The following is a 13,018-nucleotide window of genomic DNA, read 5'->3' on the forward strand; positions in this document are numbered from 1 at the left end:
TGCAGAAGGGAGAAGTGTAATGTGCAAAATAACAATTATACTGTATTTTGTATTATTGAATTTTAACACTGTGACATTGCAATCTGTAAAACAAAAATAAGTATTTTGCAGCGGTTACATTGAAATAATATTGGCAACGTTCTTCTTCCATAGGTAATGTATCATCATGCCATACAAACATAATATGACTACTTGGTGCTGACAATTTTCCAAATTGACATCAAAATAACAAGCATGTCAAAGTCAAAGTCCCCCCACACAAACAGAAACCCACAGACATTGCAAGAAATAAATAGCAAAAGTATAAATATGAAATTAACTGAGTGGATCTGGAGACTAGCCTTATAAGCGTCCACTGCTATTTTTAAAGTTAAAAAAAACATGGTATAATAAAATATTAATTATTAACTAAGTAGGTCAATATTCAAGTAAGTTTCTCCTATTGAAATGAGGGGATCACGGTGGGTAAGGCACTGGCTCGCTAGCCTGGAGGTTGGGTGTTCGATCCCTGCATTGGCCGACAAAGTTCATCCAGATTTTTCCGGCATTGTCTCCCCTTGTCAGTGATGCAGGACGGAAGGCCTGACAAGGACAGCTGTCTAGTCGTTTGGATGGGACAAAAAACTAATGTCCTGTGCACACATTGGTGTGAACGTAAAAGATCCCTTGGCAGTTTGAGTTTGATATAAGAGTAGGCCGTAGCGTCGCTGCCTGAGCAAAATGTCCCTCATAGCACACTGTATGGTGTATGCTCATCTTCACTAGCCCAGTTTAGGAGCAAAACAGTAGGACGTTAAACCCAATTCACTTCATTTCATTTCCTATTGAAATGTCCTTGATTTTACAGACAAATAATTCAAATTTTGCCTTCAATTTTTGATATTGTGTAAGGCTAAATTTTTAATAAAAGGTCGTCTCAAGGTCACGTGGGCCATGGGGTCAAGTTCAAGGTCAAAGTAAAGTTTTTTTTGTAAAAACATGTTACAAAAGATTAGTTTTTTAAAGGAGTAGGTCAATATCCCATAGGTTTGTCCTTAAAAAATAATATTTTTATGTTTTAGGTTTAATTTTAGTGTTTTGTTTTTTTTGTAAACGCGGGGCATCAGCCATTATGGGACTACAAAGAATGTTAAAATAGACACAAAAATTATTTTTGAATTGAAATATATCCAAAAGCCTTTACTGTTCCTTGAATGTTTTTGCATTTTAGAGACATTATGTAGGTAGTCTTCCAATATCACAAAAGAAAATTATGGGATAACCAAGGTTTTGGGAGAAAATGACCATTGAAAAAAGCACTTTTGAGCCATGACACTTTGGTAAGCCAAAGGTATCCCACAGGTTTTTCACTATTTTTCATCTCTACTCATAGCAGCTAAAAAGAACCACCCAAAAAACCTATGGGTAACCATGTACTTTGTTGTAATTTTTCAGTTAAAGTTCTCAATTTTCAAGCTCCCATATCTCGACAACCGACAAAAATTAACGATTTTTTTTTTAGAATTGTGATTGTAGTACTAAATGGTACATTATGTTGAAAAATTAGAGAATTTGAAGGTGGTCACTTAAGGGCCTTGCCTGAATCTTACAGAAAGTGGCTCTTAAACGATTTTTATATGCCCACATTGAAATGTGGACGTATATTGCCGTCGCCCCCGTCCGTCCGTCTGTCGGTCCGTCTGTCGGTCCGTCGTCCACAATTTCTTGTGAACGCTCTAACGCCAAAAGTTATCAACCATTTGTTTTAAAATTGATATATGTAGTTTACATTAGTGAGATGAAGAAGCCTATTTAATTTCAATAATTTCCGTTTATTACGTCTAGAGTTATGGCCCTTGTTTCACTTTGTTGAACCTTGTGAACGCTCTAATGCCAAAAGTTAACATACGATATTTGTGAAATTTATATGCAATATTTAAGTTAGTGAAACGAAGAAGCCTATTGAATTTCAACAATTTCTGTTTATTACGTCTAGAGTTATGGCCCTTGTTTCACTTTATTGAACCTTGTGAACGCTCTAACTCCAAAAGTTATCATCCGATCTTTCTGAAATTTACATGCATTATTTAAATTAGTGAAACGAAGAAGCCTGTTGAATTTCAGCAATTTACGTTTATTACTTCTAGAGTTATGGCCCTTGTTTCACTTTATTAAGCCTTGTGAACGCTCTAACGCCAAATGTTGTCATCCGATCTTTCTGAAATTTATATGCATTATTTAAATTACTGAAACGAAGAAGCCTCTTGCATTTCAGCAATTCTAGAGTTATTGCCCTTGTTTCACTTTGTTAAACCTTGTTAATGCTCGATTGATGATAGTTATCATCCAATATGTATGAAATTTATATGCATCATTTAAATTTGTGAAACAGGTCTATTGAATTTCAGCAATTTCCGTCAATAATTTCTAGAGTTATGGCGATTGTGAACGTTTGAATGACAAAAGTGATCATGTGATATGTATGAAATTTATATGCATTATTTAAATTAGTAAAACGAAAAAGCCTGTCAAATTTCAACAATTTCTGTAGATTACTTCCAGAGTTGAGACCCTTGTTTCAGTTTGTAGAACCTTGTAAACCCTCAAACGACAAAATTTATAATCTGATCTGTATGGAACTGTCTTGTAAAGGCTCCCAATTACCTACAAAGGAATAAATATGCGGCAACCCTTGACGACCGCTCGGACGATTTAGCTGCTGTGGGCGTATGTTTTGTTTCCTGGCAACCTATCTTTATCAATTATCAAAAGATGTTTTGAAAATAAACTAGATGCATACTTTCCAGCGCCAAAAACCCTGTCCTAAACGATACAAATACAATATCTCCAGTGATAGGTATTTGCATTTTAATATCCGGGCTACTTTTTTTGAAGAAATTATTATTCAAGTTGCATAAAAGCGGTATAGAATTTAATAGACGAAATTAAACCAAAATGAAATGGTGTTTATTGTCCTATACTTTTCTACACCAACTGGGTTAATAAAAATGGACTTATGCCATACAGTGTGCCATGCGGGAAATTTAGCTTGGAGAGCGGTGCCATGGTCTGCCTTTATTATGAATAGACACTGCCTCTGCCTACAATACGGAACTAATAATATCAGAAATATTATAAAGCTTAGTTTTGCCAGTGTCATGTGTATACTAGCTGACATTGTTATATAACCCATAGAAATAGATTTCTTCTGGCGTGGGTATAAAGAGATATTTTTTTTAGAGCAGTAATAGAATATAGACCAACAGTATATAAATATTAATTCGCTCAACTGTACAAAAAAAATGAACAAATGCTGTTTGGCTTATATTTGAAATAGTATTTGCAAACCATATCACGTTCGATGTTTTCAATTTTAACACTCTGCCAAACCATTCAACCTGACGAAGAGCGAGTCGTTTGTATCAACATAATGGTCCCGATCAGGTGCACAATCGCCAAATTGAGCACACGGTGGCGAAACCGAATGACGTAAATAATGATGGTTGCTCGGTAGAAGTATTAAAATACTAAATTTGTTCAATGTTCATGCTTACATGTAAAGCGACAATGAAGTAGACATTTTCATCTTAATAATAGAAATATGATTAAACAGAATTAAAATTTACACTAAACAAATAAAGAAGTTAGATTATATTATACATTATCTTAAACATACATTATGCAAGAGCTAAATCTGATTATTGCAAGACTTTATTTAGGCTTCAGATGTCATAGAAATTATAAATTAGATCTTTATTTACACAACAAGCACAAAATCAACTCTGTAGACCCACGGATGGCTTGGATTCGGCTTGGATTTAAACAGGATTTCATTGATTGATTAAATTTTTAAATGACGTCGTAAGCGGAGATTAACCGTTACGTTGACGTCATACTCCCGGATCGAGGCTAAATGATAGAGTGTACGAAGCGAGGCCGCTGTTGACAGGGTTCCCGCGGTCCTTGAAAATCCTTGAATATCCTTAAATTTAAAATTTCATTTTCAAGGTCTTGAATATCCTTGAATTTCGCGGAAATAGGAAAATATCCTTGAATTTCAGTTGAGATCCTTAATTTTGTTTCAAATTGGGAATAATAGTAAGTTGATATAAAAATCCCGTTTAGATTAGAAGTTATGCTAGTTATACTAAACAATAACTCTGACGTATACCTGTCAATCAACTGATCTAAATAAACAGCTGTGTTTTGTCACGTAATAACAAGATAAGCCAATGACATTTACCGTTAGGCAACCAAATACTCTCACGTGACCCCATTGTCCAATTAACATACTAGAAGCCACTACACTGACTAATCAAAATCGTTATTAGTAATTATATTAAACCATGCATAATAATTAAGGCAAGCCTGCATGACATTGAAAATAAAACATGTCTTGCAAATTTCAAACTTCGTGGCTTGATAGCTATAACTGGCTAAGTCGTGATGAAACAAACATTCATCAAGTGAAATGTTGCATATGCAAGAAGAGTTTCAGTATCAAGAAAATGGGTATATCCGCTGTACGTTCACACGAAAAGAGTGAAAAACACATCAAATTAACGAAAGCTATGTCATCAAATATGACTATTAGCTTCACATCGGCATCAGGCTGCAAGTCGACAGCTGCTGCTAGTGCTACAGAAAGGAAAACCTCTCCCCCTGCGACAGCGCAACCACAAATAGATACTGTCTTAACACGGCCTCCCGATGCCGGCCAAGCGGGTACAAGTGGCCAGACACAAATATCTGTCACTGGCAATGCCGTTTTAACTGCTGAAATTTTATGGGCAGTAAAATGTATTACGTCACATTATAGTTATAACAGTTGCACGGATATAGACAAATTTTTTCAATGTGCATTTCCAGACAGCCTAATTGCCCAGAAATTTACATGTGGCGAAAATAAAATTACCTATCTCGTTTGCTTTGGTATTGGTCCCTACATACAAGACAAATTAAAAACATTGATACGCGGTGTCGAAAATTACGTCATTATGTTTGATGAATCACATAATGAAAGTTTACAGAAAAAGCAGGTTGATGTTCATGTTCGCTTGTGGGATAATGGATCAAATGTTGTGGTTTCTCATTATTAAACTTCCGAATTTATTGGACATGGCAAAGCTGAAGATCTTCTTCCCGTTTTTATACGCCCACATTTTCATGTGGACGTATTATGCCGTCGCCCCCCGGACGTCTGTCCGTCAACAATTTGTTTGTGGACACTCTAGAGGTCACAATTCTTATCCGATTTTGACGAAACTTGAAATATAGGTTTATCTCCAAAAGATATCGGCTGCTTTCGATATTGGCATGTATCGGATCGAAAATTCATGGGTTTTGGCCCCTGTTTGTACGAAAAATCACGTTTTTAGCTTATGGACCCTATAGGGGTCACAATTTTTATCCAATTTTGTTGAAACTTTAAATGTATGTTTATAACCCAAAGATCTCGGTTCCTTTCGATATTTGCGCATATCGGACCATAACTTCCTGAATTATGGCCCCTGATTGTATGAAAAATGCCATTTTTAGCGTGTGGACCCTATAGAAGTCATAATTTTTATCCGATTTAAAAACCCGTATTATTATATCACCGTTACACCCTAAGGACGACTGAGTTCGAATTTCGTGAAAATCAGCCCAAAATTGACAGACAAAATGGCCGCCGTTCGTTCTCAAATAGCGTAAGAATATGGTATATCAAGGTTGTGGACCCTATAGAGATCACAATTTTTATCCGATTTTGTTGAAACTTGAAATATAAGTTTATAACCCAAAGATTTCGGTTCCTTTCGATATTCGCGCATATCAGACCATAACTTCCTGAAGTATGGCCCCTGATTGTACGAAAAATCGTGTTTTTAGCTTATGGACCCTATAGAAGTCATAATTTTTATCCGATTTAAAAAAACGTATTATTATATCACCTTGGTATATCAAGGTTGTGGACCCTATAGAGTCACAATTTTTGTCCGATTTTGTTGAAACTTGAAAGGTAAGTTTATAACCCAAAGATCTCGGTTCCTTTCGATATTCGCGAAATATCGTACCGTAACTTCCTAAATTATGGCCCCTGATTGTACGAAATATCGCGCTTTTAGCTTTTGGACCCTATAGAGGTCATAATTTTTATCCGATTTAAAAAAACGTATTATTATATCACTGTTACACCCTAAGGACGGCTGAGTTCGAATTTCGTGAAAATCGACCCAAAACTGACAGACAAAATGGCCGCCCTTCATTCTCAAATAGTGTAAAAATATGGTATATCAAGATTGTGGACCCTATAGAGGTCACAATTTTTATCCGATTTTGTTGAAACTCGAAATGTAAGTTTATAACCCAAAGATCTTGGTACGTAACTTCCTGAATTATGGCCCCTGATTGTACGAAAAATCGCGTTTTTAGCTTGTGGACCCTATAGAGGTCATAATTTTTATCTGATTCAAAAAACCATATTATTATATCACCGTTACACCCTAAGGACGGCTGAGTTTGAATTTCATTAAAATCTGCCCAAAATTGACAGACAAAATGGCCGCCATTCGTTCTCAAATAGCATAAAAATACGGTATATCAAGGTTGTGGACCCTATAGACGTCACAATTTTTATCCGATTTTGTTGAAACTTGAAATGTAAGTTTATAACACAAAGATCTCAGTTCCTTTCAATATTCGCGCATATTGAATTTAAATTTCCTGAATTATGGCCCTTGATAGTAGGAAAAATCACTTTCTTGTTAGCTTGTTCTCTATTCATCTCTCGAAAATGTGGGCATATCCTGCCTGGCAGCCGCTGGTAATAAAATGTGTCGACGATATCGGGCTTAACAAAAGTAATGTTTTAGTTTTACAACTTTCTATGGATGGTCCAACTGTTAATTAGAAACTTTTTAGATTACTTAATTCGAATTTCGGAGACTCTCTGATTAACATAGGTAGCTGTGGGTTGCATACAGTGCACAATGCTTTTAAAAATTTTGTTGAAAAGTCAGGATTGGGTGTTGGCGATTTTCTCAAATCACTGTACTGGATATTTAAAGATACGCCCGCATGAAGGTCCGGCTATACAACTTTAACTGATTCAACAGTCTTTCCACTTAAATTCTTTGGTCATCGGTGGCTTGAAAACAAGCCTGTGGTAACCTGGGCAATTGAAATTTGGCCAAGTGTTGTAAAATATATAAAAGATAAATCCACACAATCATATAAAAGTAAAACATTTGAAGTTGTGCGCAATGGTATTAATAATGATAAACTTATGTTTGTTAAATTAGCCTTTTTCCTGACTGTAACTTACTGTAAGTAATAAGCCTAATGACCCCGTTCTTGCAAATATTTCAGAGTGAACGACCCTTAGTAACACTTTTGTGCACTCACATAGAATCAATGATTAAACAGTTGATGAAGCCTTTTGTAAAATCGTCCTACTAAAAACCGCTACAAATATCAGTAATTTACTTAAAATTGATGTTGAACAAGTAGATAATCATATCATGTATAAAGACATCGATCTCGGGATTAAGGCTGAGGGAGAACTACGGAAACTAATTAGTGGGAAAGTTGTATCCGAAAGGGACGTTTTGGACTGTAGAATCCAGTGCAAGAATATGTTAATACATATAGTTTTAAACATTTAATGACAAAAACACCTATTACATATGCCATGGCCAGAAATCTAGAGGGTGTCTGCATCCTAAACGGATAGCGAATCTTCCGGATATAGCAAAGACACAATTTAAACACATCCTTGAAATATTAATAACAGCCAAAAAATTAGATGAGGCGACAAGTGATTTGATAAAGTCTGAATATGATGATTTGATTAACTATGTGTCTAACTTGTCAAGATGTTGCTGATCTTATCTCACGAACAAGCTGGAGTAGAACGCAGGTTTTCTTTTAATGCAAAAATTTTAGCGGAAAATATGCGGGGAAAATCTATAATAAATCGAAGGCATATTGTGCATCATGTACATTTAATTGGCGGAGTGGACAAATTACGCCCCAGTGCCTTCAATATGCTAGTGCAGCTCGAATAAAATACAGATAATACCTGGATGACCAAAAGAAAGAGGATGCTAAGTCAACAGTAGATTCAAAACGAAAATATATTGGAGATGAACTTACTGACTGTAAAAAGAAAAAGAAATGCCTCGAAAATGACCTTATTGTGCCGAAAGTCGATCTGTAATAATAAAAAAACAGTTTATGTCTTCAATTCCTTTTAAATATGAGATTATAACGATAGTTGGTAATGTTTTGGTTATTTTTAAGATGAAAAATTGTAACTTTAGGCTAAACAATGTCCTTGAAAATCCTTGAATTTGACGTATATATTTATCCTTGAATATCCTTGAAAAAATGTTTGACGAAGCCACGGGAACCCTGTGTTGAGCGAGGCCGCATGTCAGTCAATTTGATTGAAAGTTCGATATACGGCCTTGATATTATGTTTAGTTGTGGTTAAAATGAGAGTTTGGATGTCGGTATTATACGCTCTTTTGTCACTTGCGTTTACAGAAAAATTATGGAAATTGATAAACACTGCAGCTAACATTACCCCAGTTGAATTGCAGCCCCATCAGATCACTGTTTCCTATTTGCTTCGTGAGTTGCGTAGGCCTACCAGTTACAGTACAAGAGTACACGCAGGCTAACAAGAAGTCGGCTATATTTATGCCTCATTGATTTGGTCCATTCCTTTCAAACTTTCGCTTCTTGTCTATATATTAAAAGTCTTATTTTTAATTTGTAGTAAAAATAAATGTGATACGAATTGAATTGCAACCCCGTCCCAAACCGTATAGGCTAACGGTACCACAGCCATTGAAAACGTTACTTGATAATCGAGATTATGTAGGTGGAGTTAACGCCTGTCAATCAAACGATCGGTCATTCTCGGAGACGGTGAAAAGGGAGTTGACTCCTATTTCTAGTCAAAAATTACAATTGTGATAACTTTGTTCAGAATAAAGTAATTTGACTGAAATTTTCAATATATTCTTCTTTCATCATCTATTTTTGAACTGTTATAGCAAGAATTGCCAACTCTCTATTAAAATCTCCCATAATGTATCTTTAATTTAGAAATTACACCAAATATAAGTTAGAAATTAGACGATAGCATGTTAGAACTTTGAATCTAATATACTGTCATATAATAAATATATAATATGTTCTCAACAGAATTTCTATATGAAAGCCCAATTTTTCTATCAAAGATTATTTTATTAGGGTTTCACACTGCGTAGCTTGTGTGAAACACTATTCTTTTTGTTAAAATTATTCTTATTATTATTTTTATTATTATTATTATTTTTTTTTTTTTTCCAAGAGAATGTATGTGAAAATTAGTTTGTAATATGAGCAGTTGCCGAGAAATGGGCAATTTTGCATGAGTCACTATTTACGCTAGTTTGCCTGTAAAAGAGTCAATTATTATTGGATTTTCATAAAAGTGACACCATTTGATGCTGATATCAATTTTAACAAGGTCAAACCAATTTAACATTTTCAATGTCACCGGAAATGACGTAATTTGGGCAAAAACTGTATTTATAGCCTTCGAAACAAATAATTTATTCAAATGAGTCGTATTTGTTATTTGTTTAAAATTTTAATATTGGATTCAAATCAACTAATAGAATGAACCCATACGATCATATAGATATCACAAAATGGTTTCTACCTTGTTCAGTTGCGGAGAAATAGACGATTTTCAACAGGCAACTTTTCAAGGTTTTTGGTTCATAAAAATGTCAATTATTATTCGATTTTCATAAAATTTTCACCCTGTGATACCTAATGCCATTTACGATTTCATTCAAGTAATTTAAGATTTTCTTTATCACCAGAAGTAACGTCATTTTGGCAAAAACTGTATTTTTAGCCTTTAAAACCGATATTTTATTCAAATGAGTCTGATTTGTAATGTTTTTAAAATTATGATATTTCATTCCAATCAACAAATAGATTGGATACAGTTACCAAAAAATGGTTTCTAACTTGTAGGGTTGCAGAGAAATAGTTGATTTTCTATAAGTCATTGTTCAAGGTTTTTGGTCTATGAAAGTGGAAATTATTATTCGATTTACATAAAATTTTCACCATGTGATGCCTTATGCCATTTCTGATTTCATAAAACTAATTTAACATTTTCATTATCACCGGAAGTAATGTAATTTTGTCAGGATCACTTACATGTAACAAATGTATACAATGAATTCATATTGCTGGATTTGGTTGATTCTGCGTACATTTTATTTGATGTTTGCAATGCTTATATGCAAACCTGTTTAATGGTTTCATCGGTACCGGAAGTGACATGTGTTCAAGGATAACGGGACACCGGTGAAACCCGTCATTACTGCTTCGCAGTTCTAGTTATTATTATTTGAAATTATTCATTATGTTCGATCATGTAATAACATACTGTTTCATATTACTTTCAGCATCCATTAGCTATAGAAGTGAACAACAGATATGTTTATTGGTATTTATTCTTCTATTTGCTATAAAAATTAGGGTTGTCACGATTAATCGGTTTCTAGCTCAAACCGATTCACATTTTGAAAAATCGGTAGTCGTTTCATCATATTTATACAATTACATATAATGTTTGACTTTTACTGTCTGCTAAACACACTGCTGAATTGCTGCCTATTAAAACCGTATGGAAAGTAAGTCTTTTGAGACTCTATACAGAAATTCCCATTTACAGTGGTACGATCTTAATGTCACATGGAATTCTTCGCCTACCATATTAGGCATTGCTTACTACAATGGTTGATTTTGGCGCGAAATAGCTGTCAACAAGGGACAGTAACAACATTATAATATCATGGGCATTATAATACATGGTCTGATATGCATGCCCCACGAGACGGGGAAGTTGGCTATGCCTTTTTATGAGTGATAAACTGCCAATGTAATTTTAATAAAATACCGTTTTATATGCTGTATTCGTTACTGCTTGAAAATATGGTGTTTCCCACAAGGAAATAGTAAATACCATACTTGTAGTGTTCGGGTGCACAAGTGGGAAAATCAACATGGCTGTCATTCTCCCTTCTCAAGGATTTTTAATACCGCTAAACACAATTTGTGAAAATAAAATAGCTTAAACGAATATCAACCCAAAGAAGGTTCGGCTCTGTTCAGTATTTACAAAGATATAATGAATTGAAAATTTATCAGCGTTTGGCATCCAATGCAAACAATAAAAACAAGCCAGTGTAACCCTTGGTAAATCTTTTGATGGGTCTCTTTTAATTTTAATTGAATTCAACGTAGGAAAATATTAAATATACCGCTGATGACCTATATTGTTTTTGTTTTCTTAATTAAATGTTAAATAATCAATCTGATTCTGAGAACATTTTATCGTAAATTGAGCCGTGAATAATTAGAAAGGGCCTATTGTCCTAAAAAATACGTGACAAGGAGTAGGGTCGTCTGTCCAACCTCATGGGTTTCTCCAAGTCCCCTGATTTCCTCCCCCTGCTGAAAACCCCTACGCGCAAGCGAATTCTTGAAATAAAATTGAACCATATGTTAGTCCCGAAATGACCTAGTTTGTGTCGAGTGGACGTTAAACCCCTTTCTCTCTCTGTCCTAAAACTGCAAATTTTGAGCAGATGGTCACGTTACTGGAACCTTTTTGTTGATATAGACCGCACCGTCCTTAAACCTGCATGAACTGCCAGACAATAACAAGTTAAAACAAAATAGAAAGCCGCATGTTTTTCTAGTTTTCTGTTTAATGTGTTTATTGTCGATGTTCAGAAAATGTATCCCAATATGTAAAATCCTATAAATCACGTAATCATGTATTCGGATCAATATGCACATCCACAACAAGCATTTAACTACAAAAATAGTATAATTACCGTTCAAAACATTTAACTTTGTAACTTTGGCTGCCATCTTGTTACATCATATGTCGTGAACTCGATATAGTTTTAGCTACCCGAGTTCTCCAGCAGAAATCACGACTTCCGAGCCATTTTTATACGCCCACATTTTCATGTGGACGTATATTGTCGTCGCCCCTGTCCGTCCGTCCGTCCGTCCACAATTTGTTTGTGGACTCTCTACAGGTCACAATTCTTGTCCGATTTTGAAGAAACTTGAAATATAGGTTTATCCCCAAAAGATCTTGGCTGCTTTCGATATTGGCATGTATCAGATCGAAACTTCATGGATTATGGCCCCTGTTTGTACGAATAATCACGTTTTTAGCTTGTGGACCCTATAGAGGTCACAATTTTTATCAGATTTTGTTGAAACTTAACTTGTAAGTTTATAACCCAAAGATCTCAGTTCCTTTCGATATTCGTGCATATCGGACTGTAACTTCCTGAATTATGGCCCCTGATTGTACGAAAAACCGCGTTTTTAGCTTGTGGACCCTATAGAGGTCATAATTTTTATCTGATTTAAAAAAACATATTATTATATCACCGTTACACCCTAAGGAAGGTAGAGTTCGAATTTCGGGAAAATCGGACCAAAATTGCCGGACAAAATGGCCGCCGTTTGTACGCGAAGTGTAAAAATATGGTAAATCAAGGTTGTGGACCCTGTATGGGTCACAATTTTAATTCGATTTTGATGAAACTTGAAATGCATGTTTATAACCTAAAGATCTTGGTTCCTTTCGATATTGTCGCATATCAGATAGTAACTTCCTGAATTATGGCCCCTGATTATAGATAAATCGCATTTTTAGCTTGTGGACCTTATATAGGTCCTAATTTTTATCCGATTTAAAAAAACGTATTATTATATCACTGTTACACCCTAAGGAAGGTTAAGTTTGTATGTGGGGAAAATTGGACCAAAATTGCCGGACAAAATGGCCGCTGTTTGTACACAAATAGTGTAAAAATAAGGTATATGTCAAGGTTGTGGACCCTGTATGGGTCACAATTTTAATTCAATTTTGATGAAACTTGAAATGCATGTTTATAACCTAAAGATCTTGGTTCCTTTCAAATTGTCGCATATCGGATCATAACTTCATGAATTA

The 13,018-nt window shown here is 34.9% G+C and overlaps 1 protein-coding gene across 7 annotated transcripts in view; it reads left to right on the forward strand.

Moving 5' to 3' along the window:
• Positions 1-13,018, forward strand: part of LOC126825387 (ubiquitin carboxyl-terminal hydrolase 44) — a 163,163-nt gene that overhangs the window by 32,735 nt on the left and 117,410 nt on the right. For 6 of the 7 annotated variants that reach the window (XM_050555016.1, XM_050555019.1, XM_050555017.2 and 3 more), the window contains exon 4: positions 10,440-10,480. The exons of the other annotated variant lie outside the window; for it this stretch is intronic. In XM_050555016.1, coding sequence (XP_050410973.1) covers positions 10,440-10,480 — 41 coding nt within the window. The remainder of the gene's footprint in view (positions 1-10,439; positions 10,481-13,018) is intronic. 7 annotated transcript variants of the gene reach the window in all.

This window comes from Patella vulgata, chromosome 6 (assembly GCF_932274485.2).
Source record: "Patella vulgata chromosome 6, xgPatVulg1.2, whole genome shotgun sequence".
NCBI classification, from domain to species: domain Eukaryota; kingdom Metazoa; phylum Mollusca; class Gastropoda; family Patellidae; genus Patella; species Patella vulgata.